General features: G+C 46.0%; 2 protein-coding genes across 2 annotated transcripts; one reads left to right on the forward strand and one right to left on the reverse strand.

The window, feature by feature from the left end:
• Nucleotides 1–447: 447 nt before the first annotated feature.
• errfi1b (ERBB receptor feedback inhibitor 1b) lies at nucleotides 448–5,292 on the forward strand. The gene is made up of 3 exons (XM_084480048.1): nucleotides 448–582; nucleotides 1,110–1,189; nucleotides 2,865–5,292. Exons 1-3 carry the CDS (start codon nucleotides 482–484, stop codon nucleotides 3,998–4,000), a joined length of 1,317 nt encoding a protein of 438 aa, XP_084336174.1. The 5' UTR covers nucleotides 448–481; the 3' UTR covers nucleotides 4,001–5,292.
• Nucleotides 5,293–5,826: 534 nt separating this feature from the next.
• On the reverse strand, nucleotides 5,827–16,469 carry emc1 (ER membrane protein complex subunit 1). The gene is made up of 22 exons (XM_084480043.1): nucleotides 16,340–16,469; nucleotides 15,479–15,606; nucleotides 15,234–15,299; nucleotides 15,059–15,152; nucleotides 14,842–14,970; nucleotides 14,493–14,619; nucleotides 14,212–14,361; nucleotides 13,577–13,744; nucleotides 13,135–13,206; nucleotides 12,671–12,769; nucleotides 12,383–12,479; nucleotides 11,860–11,976; nucleotides 10,615–10,814; nucleotides 10,046–10,195; nucleotides 9,505–9,666; nucleotides 9,068–9,187; nucleotides 8,705–8,842; nucleotides 8,203–8,376; nucleotides 7,568–7,778; nucleotides 7,142–7,226; nucleotides 6,927–7,056; nucleotides 5,827–6,556 (listed from the first exon to the last, which is right to left on the reverse strand). Exons 1-22 carry the CDS (start codon nucleotides 16,429–16,431, stop codon nucleotides 6,377–6,379), a joined length of 2,889 nt encoding a protein of 962 aa, XP_084336169.1. The 5' UTR covers nucleotides 16,432–16,469; the 3' UTR covers nucleotides 5,827–6,376.
• Between the last annotated feature and the right edge of the window lie 227 nt (nucleotides 16,470–16,696).

A 16,696-nucleotide genomic window follows, 5' to 3' on the forward strand; every position in this document is an offset into this window, starting at 1 on the left:
GGAGTGAGACAGTTAAAGAGAGAGAGACAGAGAGAGGGAGAGGGCGAGACGGAGAGAGGGAGAGACAGCAGAGGGAGGGGGAAACCGAGAGAAACAGGAGGGGGTGAGAGAGAGAGAGAGAGAAAGAGAGAGAGACTGTTTGTCCAGAAGAGAGTTTGCCCATGAGAAGAACCCTGAATGGTTTACTGAGCTTTATGTTATTGAACATTTATTTTAAAGTTACTTTCCACACCGGGGTGGGCGAGTCTTTGTATTTTGAGGCGATTATCCCCCCCAAAATGTTGTACATATTGGAAATATATGTTGCTGCGTGCTGCTTTTTGTCACAAAATTGAAAGGGAGATGACTCCTAATGCCTTCAATGTGTTTTTCTCTCTCTCTCTCTCTCTCTCTCTCTCTCTCTCTCTCCCTGTCTCTCTCTCTCTCTGTCCTGTTGTCTCTCTTTAGGAATAATGGTGTATGAGCTGGCTTGGTTGGAGGTATGAATACAGAGCCACACAGAGTCCCGTTAAGACCCCTCTCTTCCTGTCACAATATGGCCGGCAGCAGGCCTTACTGGGGAACCCACGACTCCAACGCCAGGTACGTATCGTCTGTCAGGGAAGCCTTTAAGCACTGTGGGACAACCAAGCATCCTTATTTTAGAACCATATGAATATTTAACTCAACTTTATTGTTGAATGTAACTTGAATTATAACATGACAATAATAACTGTATCATGATATAAAGTGTGAGGATGGGCCTTCTGGGACCGCAGTAGTGAACCGAAAGGCAACTCCGGAAACACAAGACTTTCTTTTACGGCCATCCTTCCATGTACTCGTGTATCTTTCTCTTCTATATACTGGCCCAGAGCCCGGACATGGAGCACCTCCCGGTAACACACTCCCCCCCCCCCCCACCCCCCCTCAAGCCCTCTTTCCCTCCCACCTTCATGGGGAGGGAGAGTGGTCTGGGAGCTGACATGGGTGTTTAGTGCACATGTCAGGCATGTTATTTCACTTAGAACGGCTCACCCGTGACAGGTTACGTGTTAGTTATGTGTAGAGATCATTGACGGAGGGCACCGTATGGATGTTTCTCATGCCGGTGTTGTTGTGTTTTGCAGCTTGTGCCTCAGGCTGAATACTAGTATGGACCACAACACCCAACAGCTACAGCAGCCGCAAGCAGCCAAGGCTTTTCAAAGTGAGAACCCCACTTTTTTTCCATTTCGAATTTGTTCTATTTTGAATATGTCTTATTATGTATTTCAATAGATCAAGGATATGTTTTGAGTCAGGTAAATAATATATGTATATATTTTATAATTTAAATACTTGCTTACATTAGAAATATAAGCATCTAAGCTTTACTTGTGAGCACCTTTTTGTAAAAAAGTGGCAGTTGACATTAAGATAATTTGCTGTATACATTTTATCAATTTGGATTTGGTATACTGGAAAGCAATAACAAAAAACAGCTTAGGTCTTCTCATAGAATTTTCCTGATCTCAGGTCAGTCTGACCTTAATCATGGATGGACTGAGAAATTAAGATAAGATAACGAGAACACAGTTAATACAAAAGTATACAAAGAAGATACTACAAAGTTATCTTTGTCGGTTTTAAAGATTGTTTTTTTGTTTCCCAAAAAAAAAAAGTAAAAGTAAAATCTCTGTGTGCTGGTGCTCGTGTACTTAACTATTTTTTCCTACTGGTATGATTGCTATGAACAAGATGGCAGTCAGCTCTTTAGCACTATAACTAATATTAGGACATATTTACATGTATTCATTCAATCAAATACACCGGCCTGGTGTATGGGACATCCAACATAATCAAAGCACAAGAACAGAACAGAAGAGGAATGAACATCTTGATTGGGCTGTTTCCCCCCCAGGTTTTGTTTAGTATGTTTTGCTGGATCCTTCTGATAGAGGAGTAGAGACGAGGGCTAGGGAAGAGAGGTTGTTCCTCTGCGGAGGTCTGGGTGGTGGTGGTGACGGTGGTGGTGGTGGTGGTGGTGGTGGCGGTGGTAGTGCTGACGAATCGGATGTTTTCTCCGGAAGCCCGGCAGAAGGTTGTCTGCCGGGGTGGGAAGCGGCCGGAGATTGTGCCACTTGAGGTTCAGATAATAAAACGAGGGAGAAAAAAAGAAAAAATAAGTGCTTCCTGCGTAATCAGGTTGTTGTGGCTGATGTTTGACCAACAGGGTGATAGGTGAAGAGGCTGTTGTTTGTAGTACTATCCTGTTTCCTCCTCCTGCCTCCTCCTCCTCCCCTTCCTCCTCCTCCTCCTACTCTCCTTCCACCTCCTCCTCTCCCCCCCCCTCCGCCTCCTCTTTCCCCTCCTCCTCCTCCTACTCCTCTCCTACTCCTCTTCCCCCTCCTCCTCCTTCTTCTCCACCTCCTCCTCCTGTATTTGGTGGCAAAACAGGGTTTTTTTTCATACACATTGACGCACACACATTGACACACACGTACACATATCCCGCCCATAAACACAGACATGTTCGTGCACAGTCCCACACACTCACAACCCCTCTGGTGTTTTTCCCCGATGGGAATCTAGAGAAGTAGGACTTTGGGAAACACTGGGAAAGTGATCGGGGAAAAAAAGAGTGGAATTCAGCCTTCTATCTCTCTTTTCCCATCCCCATCCCAACGGCTTTCCCACTCTGCTTTTCTCTCATTTTGGTTGCTTACACCTTCATGGAACATTATTATTATTGGATGTTAGCAATGACAATGACGCCACTTGCCACTCCTGTAAAGAACAATGCCCGGAAAAAAAAGCCCTCTCGTGATGAGCAGCACCGCGCACTGTTGCAACATGAATCAAACATTTCTAAAGCATTGATTTCTATTCCTCCCCGCCTACAGCTGAGTTTCCTCCGTGCCAAACAGCGCTGTGCTCTGCGACTCACCGCCTGGCGCAGTGCCGCAACGACCTGCTTCGGCCACAAGAGGGCGACCAGGTGGTCCCTTCCTTCCAGAGGCTGACTGTGCTGGAGGGACGCCACCAGCGGCCCAAGCCCCTCCCGCCCCCGCCCGACCCGGAGGAGCTCATGGCGGATGAGGCGGCGGACAGCGAGGTGGAGTTCTTCACCAGCGACCAGTGCTGCCTCCTGCCCAAGAGCCCCGGCGGCAAGGCGCCGTGTTTCCGAGCCACCAGCAGGGAGAGCTACAGCGGCTTTGGCCAGGTGAACTACGCCTACCAGGGGGTCCCGGCAGCGGCGGCGGCGGCGGCGGGGGGGGAGGGCGGGGACGGTGCCGCATCGCACCGCTGGTCCGCCGTCGGAACCGACGTCGGGGCCACCAGCTGGCCACCGGGGGGAGATGTACAGTACAGTAACCGCGGGCAACCCCTCCTCCAGAGGGGGGAGGGCTACGAGCAGATGGCGCCCAGAGCACGGAGGGCGGCGTCCTCGTCCAGGCACCCCGCCGACGGTCCACTCCCCGCCTCCGGGCTGCGGTACTCGTACCCGGGGCCGGCCTACCGCCCCGATGGCCCCACGCCGCCGCCGCCCCCCCAGGACAAGCCCGTTGTCCCACCTCGGGTCCCCATCCCCCCGCCCAAGTCCTCGGCCCTCCTCCCCAGAACCCTGAGGGGTGACGCCGCCGTGGTCCAGGGTCGGCCGGAGGAGGACCGGCCCCCCAAGGTCCCTCCGAGGCTGCCCCTGGTGGCCACGTACCCGCCCCGCACCCCCAGTCCCAAGAGCCTCCCCATCTACATCAACGGGGTGATGCCCGCCACGCAGAGCTTCGCCCCCAACCCCAAGTACGTCCGCAGGGGGCCGTTGCCCCGGCAGCAGAGAGCGCGGGCGCCCCCTGCTGACCAGAACGCGCCCTGCATCGTGCCCGTCATGAAGGACGGACGCCAGGCCAGCGCCACGCACTACTTCCTGCTGCCGCGACCGGCCTATCAGGAGCGGCTGCAGAGGATCCTCGGCCAACCGGAGAGGGCGGATGGCACAGGGGCGTGGCCCACGCCGGACATGAATGATCCGAAGAGATAATAAAAATGAAAAGCCCACAACTACTGTCTTTGTTGGGACCTCACGAGTCAGAATGCTGTTCAGGGACTGCAACTATGGACGTCCCAATGTGGGACGTTCTGTGGCGTCTGTGGCATACAGCACAGAGGTAGAGACAGCCGAAGACGCCACCTTGGTGGGACATGGGACACGGTGTGTATGAGGGCACTCGGCTGACATCTCCCAGACCCCCCCCCCCCAACAAGTGTGTGCATTGCACAAGCCGTCCATTCCTCTTTAGTGAATTGATAGTTGGCTATGATTACTTTTTATTTATTACAGAACAGATTGAGTGTAAGGTGTGAACAACACATCGTTGGTGGGTCATGTATTCAAGGGACCGGTTTGGTCGGTCTTCAGTATTACGGATTCTGGACTTTCGCCGACAGACTGAAATGGTTGAGACTAAAAGGGCTCCACTTAGTGTGTGGAAGGTTATGATAATGACACCAGATAGGGAAATGACAGTTGGACAAGCTGTGCTTGGACACAATAACCCTTGACATGTGATTTGTTTTTTTACTGATACTTGAAATCTTCACTTTGAGATTGGATGATTTAAAAGACTTGGACTGATTTATTTAGCTATAAAAAAATGGGAACTGGGAATGAAATAACATTATGAAGCTACAACATATGCTGATAACATAGACCTAATCAAATTTTGGGGAGATTTTTAACTATTTTAATTGTAAAAACAATACATTTGATCAATTTCCAGAGTGTAATTAATGATAAATCTAAAGGCACTTAACGATACCCTGGAAGTTATGTGAGAGTAGTGATCCTATTTTTCTATGTATATTACATGTTATTTAATGGACTGAATAAGTAAGTTGGATGGTTAGATTTCATATGCTGCATTTTTTGGTCATTCTGTTGTATCCTGAATGCAAGTGTATCAAAATGCCGTGTTTCATGAACATGGGAGGTTGTTATTTAATTTTTAGTTACACATCGTTTATTTCTCCACATGCCATTAACATTCTAATTTATTCATACTTCACCAAATCATGACATCAGAGACACCGTCTATGCTACTGGTACAGTGATTCCCTTAGAGACCATGTTGTGTTAGCATAGCATGCTAAGATCCTTGTTTACATTGTTACATCAGTGGGTTAGTTCTTGTAGAGTATTATTTGTATAAATGTTAGGCGAAGGCCATTGATATAATGTGTGCATGTTGTGCTAATTTCAGAATGAGAGGTCTTGGATAGAATAATGGAATTTGAAGTGATCTATTTATAAAATTAAAATAACTTAAATTATGACTTTTTCAATTTTTATTGTCATAATTTCCCCTTTCTCCAATCATTAATTTAGGCAGGATGAAAGGTATGGAAGTGGTCCAATTAACAAGAAACCAGGTGGAGATTTTTACTCGGCACCAAAGACTCAAAAACACCCACTTTACCATGCTTGTAGGCACACTTTTATGTTGAAATAGTTATTTAAATAAACAAAAAACTGCAAAAACAGCAGAGCAGCAGAGGATTCCAGCATTCCAAAAACTCAACTGTTGAATGTGAAACTTAACATGGATCCATTTATATTATACCTTCCTCGATGGAGTGTGTGGTTGAACTGGAGACGACTGTGTATGTTACCAAGTATTAGGAAGGAAGTACACAAATGACAGAAAGGATAGTCAAAAACCATACACATAAAGCAATCATCTTTTGAAGTGTTGTGGATGCAATTTCTCTTTATCACACTCATTCTCTTAATTTCACAGTTTTCACAGGCAAAATTTCCCAGGAACAAATCAATCCACATCAAAACGATGCAACTGACAAATCTCATCATCCAAATAAAAATGATATTTATTAATTCTCCACATATTATTCATGTTAAACAGTTAATCAAATTAAATCTACATAAACACTTAACTCACCCTGTCACATCTTTGCGCTTAAAAAATAAGTTAGAAAATAAAGACAAACCATTTCTAAACCTCACTGCCACTCCACCCTCTCCATAGTTCAAATAAGACTGTTATTATACATTTAGATTTTGTCCTCGGCTCCTCCCACTCAGTCATTACAAGCCATTTAAAATGTAGCCCACTTGTGACATCACACTGGACTGTCCACGCAGATGTATGATGTATAGATCGAGTCCTTAGTCCGCCTCTTTGGTGGACTGTACCAACTCATCTAGCCGTCATAAATCTGGGTGGACGCTCCCACTTGTGATGTCCCAACAGAGCGGTGTCAAAGATTTCAAAAATGGCTTGTAATCAACCTCACACACTGGCGGCAAAACAGGGGCCCAGTTAACAGTGGCGAGAGGTCCTATACAATGCAGCCTATGGGCGTCAGGGGTCAAGGGTCGTGACCCCTCTTAAGACCGGCCTCACCGCCAGGCGCGGTTCAGCAGCTTGACCTCGGCGAGCCGCTTGCTGATCATGGTGGCGAAGAAGAGTCCGAAGAGCACGCTGCTGATCAGCATGTAGTCGTAGTCGTCCTTCAGCACGTCAAACTGCTTGGAGGGGTAGACACGCGTCTGGTAGATGTCCAGCCCGTACGCCACCACCTAGCCCCCCCCCGCAAAACACACACACGTTGGGAATAGGGCTTGTATGTCGGAATGCGTCGTGGGATTTTCTTGTTGCCGATGCTCCGTCATTTTGAGAGGACTCGACAGCCACATAAATAGGTGTGATATGTATAAGCATTCTAAATCCATCCTCATTGGATTCCCTTACACAACATTTACAGCAGAAAAGCCACAAACTTTTAGCTAAGTATGGCAATGGATAGTCAATATTTAAAAATCATATTTTTATTTGGAACAATTAATAATACTAATAATAATGCACTTTATTTATGGGCGCCTTTCTTCACACTCAAGGTCCCCTTACAAAATCAACAACAAAAAAAATGATGGCAAACTGCAGACTGACCAGGCATGTGGACTCCAGACCAGAGGGGGCGGTGTAGATGCCTCGCACCCTGGCCACGGTCTGGTTGTAGTTGATGAACCACTCGCTGCGGATGGGCATCTCAGGAGCGTAGGGGATCAGGTTCTCCTCCCTGGGGACAGAAGGGAGTAATGTGAGGTCAACACGGAGAGCAGCAGTGATCCTAGGAGGAGGTGAATCTGGGTTAGGGTACACACCGGCTCTGCTCCGTGGGTATCTCCGGCCTGCGGGGGTCCAGGAACATCTTTGGGAGGGACAGGATGGCTCCCGACGGCAGGCCGACTACAGACAGGATGTAGGTGAGAAAGCGTTCAAATGGGCTTACAGATGTGTTTGTGAGTGAATGTTTACGTTCATTTTGAACACAATAGCTCATCACATTGCTAACTGTAAAGGCCGATCAGAGCTTGAAAATCCATCAGTGCTTAGAATTATTTAAAAAAAAAAAGGTGCCATCCAGTTGAGTTGAATCAAGTCAATCACATGACGGCAACAAGCTAGAGATCATCCACACTCCTGAATCCACCAACAACAACAGGACAACTGATCACATCGGCGACCAGGAAGTCCTGCAGAGGAAGTGGCCCTGTGGTCGTAACCCCGACCAACAAGGCGACACTGACCCAGCAGGTGGCGGCTGGTGATGCCCTTCTCCGTGAGGGTGGCCTCCAGAGCGGAGATGGCGGTGGGGAAGATGTAGGACTGCTGCAGCACCTGGGGCACGTGGGGCCGGTCCAGGGAGCTGAACACGGTGCTGTTGTACAGCTCCATGCCCTCGTAGAGCTCCAGCACCGAGAACTCGCTCCTCCGGGACTTGGTGCTCCAGTACTTGTACTGCGAGACGAGGGAAGGAAGAGCGGTTACACAGCGTCTGAGGCGGGGAACTGAGATGGGACGTACGCTACTCAAACCCGTGTACGGGACGTTTTGGGGTGACAGATAAAGTAATAAGCAGATATTATGCTACAAGTAGACAAATAGTCAAAGCATATGCCAGATACAGGCACAGGCACACACACATTTGTATGACACATTTTGTTTAGTTACCAGTCAATCTCAAAAATAAAGAAAGTATGTTGAAATATTAATACAGCAGTAAAACCAAAGAGTCTTAAGAGTTTCAAGGGCTTACGGAGTCAGAACACACTTTATCGTGATTTATGCCGTACCACTATGCCGTAAAACAGACCGGTGTAGTAAGACTCCCAAAGCGTTGTGTGGTAACAGTCCATAAATAGTGAGCGGGACTGGTACTCACCACCACCCAGTTCTCCGAGTGCACCAGGTGCACCGGGCCGCGGGCCTTGCGCTGCACCGCGTCGTGGATGATGCGCCCGGTGATGCCGTCGATCAGCAGGATGCCCACGAAGCTGCGCTCGGGGTGGGGGTCCGTGCTCTCTGTCACCACCGCCAGCAGGTTGGGGTTCAGGTACTGGAGGGTGGAGAGGGGGAAGGGAAACGGGGTCGATGTTATTTCGGCCGGAGGAGTTCTTTTGCCGAAAAAAACAAAACAAGTATGGCAAGGTATGCGTTTTTTTTTTACGCAATCACGTCATTTTTAAGTCTTGCGACCTGGCCAAACTTCCTCACCGCGAGGAGTACGCTGAGGTTTGCTAAGCTCTGCAGAAGGATACACAGGAATGTAGGACAAATGGAAACCTAATAAAAGCCCCAGGCGACTGGACAGTTGTTTTAATCAACTGGAGTGAATGAACAAATTCCTTCAGATCATGAGCGTGGGTCTATGGTGAGTCGGGTACCTTGTACAGCACACTGCGGTCGCCCATCACCCGGCCCTGGGAGTGCACATGCTCGTTAGACCTCTTCCCCTTGACGAACAGGACCTTCTGGACCTCCAGCGGCAGAACCACCTCCCAGATCAGCTCCGTGGACAGGTCCTGGAGGACGGCGGAAAAAAAGACAAAACCTTTATTCAATGTGGTTTTTCAGAGTTATTTTATCGGACGCATGTAAAACGTTTGAGGTCACTTATTTGTATAGGCTAGGAAAGTGGGTCGAGAAGGAGGGAACGACATGTAGCAATGGAACCAAGGGTGGGAATCGAACCGGGGCCGCTCGTCACCTTAGGAAGCACATTAAAGCGACTTGAGACTTAAGCTGACCGTGCGTAGCCGGTATCCTGAGAGCCGTCCCAGGTTGGGGTCCACCAGGTAGAAGAAGATGGTGGGGGCCATCTCCTGGAGCTGCTGCAGCACGTTCTTACTGGAGGGGAAGGCAGAGACCTGTGGGGGCGACACCAGATGGGCTCTAAGGAAACGCTCTGGAACTCTCAATAGAAAGAAATAATGAATAAACCGAGTGGGATTTTTCATTCATATGAACAAAACACAACCTGACGACTTCTTCTGTGAATCATGTCTGTGCTGTTGGCAAATTAGCAGCACTCTACATTTCCACTTTGCCCTTCTAATTCATTATTCATGGTTATTCCGTGTTGTGGTGGCTGCGACTGGATGCCTGGAATCTCCTTACAGTTAGGATTGAATTAAATTGACAACGGTGGTGGGTGTTCACGTCAGCACCAACGTCATGCGGGTACCTTGTACTGGTCGTCGATGAGCAGCAGGACCTTGGAGTAGTCTTGGTCCATGATGGGCAGCAGGATGGACTGGAGGACGGGCTGGGGCAGGGAGGGGGGCGCCACGTGGCTCTTCCTCCCGAAGATGGGGTTGAAAACATGGAGCATGCCTAGTCCAGTGTCCTAGGAAAAACCGTCACACACACACACACACTTTGAAGTCCTGACCATAACGGATGTATCTGCATGCAAGCACACAGCCCACACATGACTGACGCATTTATGCAAATGAATTTCCAACAATTACTAAAGTATCAAAGAGATATCTGATGCAGCTATATGAGATATCTTTGGCAGCAAAAATAAGTTTACTTCCTGTTTCATTTGTATGTAACAAAATAATTTACCAGAAATTCTGATTACAATCTAGTCGCCATTTACCAGAAAACATTTCCCTTTGTGACATGCCCGACCTGCAGTTCCCACCGCTACAGAAGCACAACAAAGACCTCCCTGTGTGAGCCAGTCCACCGAGCACCCAGTCTACCCAGTCTCCACCCACCTTGTCCTTGATGAGCAGGGTGCACTGGGGCGGGTGGGGGAAGTGGGCGGTGGTCCTCTGCACCATCAGCTTGAAGGCTGCGTTTGCCGGCACGTTCTCCAGGTAGTGCTTCCACACGATCGTGCCCGTCTTGCTGTCAATGCCAAAGAGCTGCACGGCAAACACAGAAAGGATTTAATTTTCTGCAACGGTCCTGTATTTCCTGTCTGAGAATGAATTAAGCTCCATCTTAGCTTATATTTACGCTGCTTATCCAATGCATTTTCAAAAACAGTCCATGTATGCCAATGAATAAGACACTATTTAATGGCCATTACAATCCACAATACACATAAAAACCACACAAACATGATTACTCAGCAGCCCAGTTCCACATGGTAAATGGACGGCATTTATATAGTGCTTTTACCAAAAACACTTTACAATATTGTGTCACATTCACCCATTCATGCACACGTTCACACACCGACGTCGGTGTCAGCCGTGCAAGGTGACAGCCAGCTCACCACCACCCCCCCCCCCCCCCCCCCCCCCCCCCCCCACCCCAAGAGAAACCAAGTTCCAAGTACCTTTCCCGAGGCGGTGACCATGATCATCATCTTCTGCAGGTTGAACTCGTCCCGGGACAGCGTCTCGATGGTCACGTCGTTCTTCACCTGGCTGCGCGGCTTGCGTGCGTCATAGAACAGCTTCCACAGGTGGCCCATCCAGGCCTGCAGCAGGATGAGTTGGGAGGAAAGCCTCTTCAGCACCATGGAGAACAGGCCGTCTGGACGGGGCAGAACACACAGCAGCAGGGAGATGGAAGAGGAGATGGTTCGTTATTCGAGGAAAGGAAGGCCACATGCATCTGGAGTGGCATGATGTTTTCTCATTAGAAACAGGTCGGAAATGTCTGCCTTTATATTTTTTTAGTACAAACATATTTACAGATGTTCATGATTTACCATGAGGTTTTATCGAGTGACCAGTGCTCAATAGAAACATTAAATGATAGCTTGCAAAGTTTTGTTTGAATACACTTATGCTTATTTAACGACCAGTGGGTTGTTAATCTCTCGCCAAATAACTACCTTGCAGGGTTTATTTTATGTACCTTTTTTTAATTATGCATTGAAATATATAATGACATCCGATTTTTGGTGTTTTGGGTTTCATCATGGCTTTCCCAGTTCGATTTTGGGTGTTTTTATTTGACATTTTAAGGGTTAGAAGGTGCCTTCAAATCTTCCTGTGCAGCCCTTTGAAGCATTCACTTTTGTTAGACTCATTATATGAAATGTTTTGATTTAGTGAATGGAAACACGCATATCGAAGAAAAGGGGTTAAAAGGCTGGAAACATGCTTTTCTCATCAAAATACTTTCAGAAAAGCATGTGAAATGCAAGAAATGCAAAAAGCAGAGAAGCACATTACCTTGTATGGCTAAATCCAAATGCCGCATTGAAATAAAAGGACAAGAAAAACAAAAGGAGGATGAAGCTTACAGAACATTAGCATTAGAGCATTAGCATTACAGCAACAGTGTGAGAGAACAGAGACTGGACCGCTGCTGGAACCTCCACCTGCTGACACTTAAAAACCACAGCTGCTACAATAAATCAGCTCGGCCATAATCACCTGCATAACGTTAACTCTACAATGTAATGTTTTAGGAATTTTTTTCTTTAATTTAAAAAGATACTACTGAAAATGTAGGTTAAGGTTCAAGAAAACAATTGTTGTGGATGGACCACAATAGGTTTGAAAACATAGTAATCAAATGGTTACAAAAAGGTGAATCATCTGTATTCAAATAAAAATGGCTCCATTACCAGCCTTCTTGCCAAACTCCCCCTCCAGCTCGGCCTGCGTGCCAGTGAGAGGCAGGTCCACCATTTCCATGGTAACCACATCCGAGAGGGCCTCCTCCCTTGTCCACATCACACGACCTGCAAGCCAACCACACAGCCTCCATCACTCCTCTGAAGAACGGCTGGCCCTTGTTCTGGTGCTCAGTGGTCCAACCTTGTTAGTGTTGGCTGGCTGGCTGGTTGGCTGGCTGACTGACATACATAAATGTAATTCCCTTATGGGGAGTTACATTCATATATATAAATATATCAACACTAACAAGGTTGGACATATGGACAAACAATTGATCCTCCATGTACACCATGGAAATATTTTCATTTTGTAATTTTTACAACTGTTTTGTAAACAGTTGTAAAAATAGTAGTAGATTATAATACTTTAGGATAGATTAAAACATCAGTCACAATATGCCTATAGTGCATTGCGATCCGATCGGCACTCCTGTTGAGGAGGAGAAGAGCCACTAGAGAAGGGAGCTCCTACCTGGCTGCTGCATGAACGTGAGGGTCTGGTCCTCAGACTGCACCATCACCCTGTAGCCCACCGAATCGTCCTTCTTCAGGAAGGCCTGGATGTACAGCTGGAAACCAAAGCAAGCCATCATGGAGGTGGACAGGGTTATTCGATTGCAACAACGGACGGCATACTGTTTATGCATAGGCATAATGCAATGTTTAGGCATAAGCCATAGAGCACTTTCATTTCGCTTGGGTTTTCCTGAATTTAAATAATGTTCTGTGGTCCTCAGTTTGATGTCAATTGTGGACTCACCTTCTCTGGTTTCCCACTGTTGGGGTCCACAGGGAAGATGATTGTGGTGTCCAGGAGTCTGCGTCCAGAGTCTGCACTGTAGAGAATAATAGTGTTGGCCTAGGAGGGAGGGGGGGGGAGACAACATATCTTAGCGACTTATTGTGTGAACAGAGGTTTTCACCATGCTTGCATGAGGTTTTTAGGTGAAACAAATTATAAGATGACAGATGAACACATGTTTTTAAATATACACAATTTTGCAAGACCCAAAATTGTTTTTTACCTAAAAAAAAAAATACTTCAAAAGCCAAACTTAAATTCATTTTACAGAAGCATGCAAGCATGGACTTCATCATATTTAATACAAAAAATGGAAAATCAAGATGACCATATCTATCCCTAGGGGCATTTCAAGGAGCATCATCATTGTGAACGATCAGTGAGAAACGTGCTTTCAACATCTGACCCCCTGAGATACTCACCGTTGTATTCTTGGTTGCCATGACAGCAGCAACAGTTTTCTCACCAGTGGTTGCAAAGGAAACCAGCAGAGACTGAAATAAAGACGAAGAAGGTTCACATGGAGTTCACCCCCGCATTCAGCCGGTTATAATGTTCTGAACGGCATAACAGATGGTGAGGTCATTTTGAAGGAGGGATGGCATACTGTTTAGATTTGAATATGACAAAATGATTTTCTTTATAAATCCAGGCTTAACATTTCTGGTTATCTTAGTTCTTTTTGACCACTTAAATTAAAATATGGTATTTTTAACAGAAAGAAACTTTGAATCGGAACCAACACTCGTACGTACCTCCTACATAAAAGTGGTTCATTTATGGTGAAGAGTTCAGCAGTTCAATCAATCCAACAAAAGATTACCCAAATCCATGAGGAGTCAAGTACATCAAATGGTGACTTACGGGCTGGAAGTCCCTAAGTGTCACGACTTGGTTGTCTTTGAGCTGCAGGAGCAGGTGGTGCTCCGGCCCCAGCTGAAGGAAGAACTCAGAGAGCGGGGACTGGGCTGCGTTGGGCTGGGTGGAAGTGAGGACCGGCTGGAAGCCAGGGGACAGCTCCAGCTCAAGGGTCTGAAATTCAAGAGATACAAGAACCGTTGGGATATGCATCGTAATCAAAGAGTAAACGCTGATGGGTACTGCAACGGGAGAAGGATAAACTAATGAATATCAGGTACATTATGCAGAAGACGCAGAAGGTTGTTATACGTCACAAATCATAATACCTTTCCCACTTCTGACAATACGATCCTTCCTGCCTGGTGGTAATGCACATATTTGTTGACTATAGCTGGTTAGGAATCATTTCACCTCTAACTTACCTGTCATTAAAAACCTAATTTAAACCTTGATTTATTGCAGTGGAGAATGTGTAGGCTTATCAGCTTTTAGAAGTTTCTTTAACGATTTGAAAGGGGTTATGATAGACAGCCACAATCACTCGCAAACCATTCCCAGGAGAGAATGGAATCAACAAAGTTAATTTCCATATATTTCCAAAAATAATGTCCAGACATGAAGAGGCTTTTGGCAGGTACCTGCAGGGAGATCTGAGTCATCTGGGACTCCAGGTGGAGGTCCAGTGTGTACAGTGACAGAGTAGCCACGTCTGCGCACAGCAGAACCCCCTGGCCCACTACCACACAGTTGGCACCCAGGTCTGACAGCCACGGAGCTTCCACCTGAACCTAAACATAGACCCGCCAAAAGCATTTTACATGAATGAAATACGTTTCTGAACATTTCAGTTTTGCATAAAGCACCAAGTCGTTTTTTTTAATATGGTGATGCAAGAAACCGTCAAAGAAATGAACGTTACCTGCTTAAGGATCTCCCCGTCTTCAACACTAAAAGTTACAATAGAAATGTGGGAATTGGGAACCACACCCAGGACATAGACGTTCCCATCTCCCTCCGAGTAGACAGCCTGGTACTGAACGGTCTCACTGGGGGAGAACAAAGAGGTTCAGTTTAATGGTTGATCACCTATTACTAGGCGTTATAATGGCTTTATTAAGATTACCCAAAATCATCCATACTAGCTTTTAAGCTTATGCTTACTTATCATTGACTATACCATACAAGTACCCGCAGAAGAACTTAACTTAATAATATAGGCAATACTGAAGGGATTAAGTGTTTGTGTTCTGTATTGATATTGCCCTTACCTTTCAGGAACATTCTCCAGCCACTTCTGATGTCCATTGGAAAGGTAATGCAGCGAGATGGCCGCTTTCTTCAGCACGGCCACGTACTTCACTGAGTCTAGGTGCCCAACAAAGCTGGATGCTTGGAAACTACAGGAAATCAAAACTAGTTAATAACTGGCACAAAAAAGAACAATTACAATAAACAAAAGCAACTGCCAGCGCATGTGCTAATCACCTGCCAGAGTCAAGAACCATTTCCCAGTTCAACCCGCCGACATTTATGTCCCACGAACGAAGAAGGCGTCCATCCCCGACCACAAGTACAGCGTCTGGAGGACAACAAATAGTTAGCTTTCTGTTATCTACTATGTCTATGATTGTTCCTTTGTCTGTGATCGTTCTAGATTCACCTTGTCCATGCAGCAGAAGACTATCGATGTTTCCCTCCGGCCCCGTGGAGTCGACATGCCGCCATGCTGAAACAAATCGTACACAGTATCGGTTTGAGTACTATGACTACTTTTTACGTCATCTGACTTTATTCACACACTGTTAAACAAATGCATTTCTTGGTAGGAGAAGCAACTGAAGACTGTCATCTTTTGGCCGCAAGAAAAATATGTCTGTAGAATGTGTAAAAAACCAACATACTCACCAAGATCTCCAGTTCTGGTATTCACTGAGGCAAACACATTGCTCTCGGTGGCCATCATCACCTTTTTAGATGACTGGGCGTGCATATCAAATACGGCAAAGCGAACTTTTCCTGCATATTGCTGCCGCCTGCAAATAAAACAATTAACAAAGTTGACATACTGTCATAATAACACAACAAACAGTACAATGAAAAATGTGGTATTGTCTCAATGCAAGTGTTAAGTTAATTAATGAACTTCTAAATTCATCGAGAAATTAATTATGACTGTGATTAATTGTTTAAGCCAATAACAATGCAATGTATAGCTTCAGAGATGCATTGTGGGGGATCTCTGTATGTAGATTATCCAAGACTGTTGACCTACAAACAATGGCCCAAAAAGCGATTTGAATCACCACACATTGTCTTGTCCTTTGGAAATGCAAGTAGCATAATACAAACTGCAAGAATATAGGTGTTTTACTCGGACAATTTCAGTGTGAAACCAATACATAAAGCACAATCATAGTATAAGACACAAACTGAAATTCCGTGAAGAATTTTCTCACACTATCCTCAAGAACAATATAATTTCTTCTGGATATGGGTCATTAAATAATTACATAGAAATACTATGAAGAGAGATTTCAATAACTGGTGAAACATTAACAACGCTCATTGCAAAAACACATCGTTTATAGCAACATTTAATTCATAAATCCTTCATAAATTGCGCAGATTACATAGATTATGCTCCAACCCTATTCAGCACACTCGGGGTTGCAATCTGATGGCAGTGACAGGTGCTAGCATTAGCATTGAATCAATCCAAAATATCGCCTCTACAATACAGCAAGGAACTCGCGGGATCGATCTTACCAGTCAAATTTCCCAACTTGATCCTCGAAGACAGCACCAGCAAAGTTACACAATATAAATAAATTAAAACATAAATTGAATATAATAGCCATTTTAGCAGCGGCTCGCTATGGCCCTACGGGGAAAAGAGGAAATAAAGTGTTCTCTGCAGGCTCCCACTTCCGTAGCTCACCGCGTATAGCGCCCCCTGCTGGGCCGGGTGTCCCTCGTCTTGATCATATTCACAGAACTTGTGTTTTTGAGAGGGGCCATAGGAGCCATGGCAATGAAAAACTTAAGATAAGAAAATCAAGATAGGAGATATCTTTCTATGAATTCTAAAATGCTCATTTTCACTTTAGTTGCTCGGGAAATAAG

Source organism: Micromesistius poutassou, assembly GCF_964030765.1.
Source record: "Micromesistius poutassou genome assembly, chromosome: 15".
Taxonomy (NCBI): Eukaryota; Metazoa; Chordata; class Actinopteri; order Gadiformes; family Gadidae; genus Micromesistius; species Micromesistius poutassou.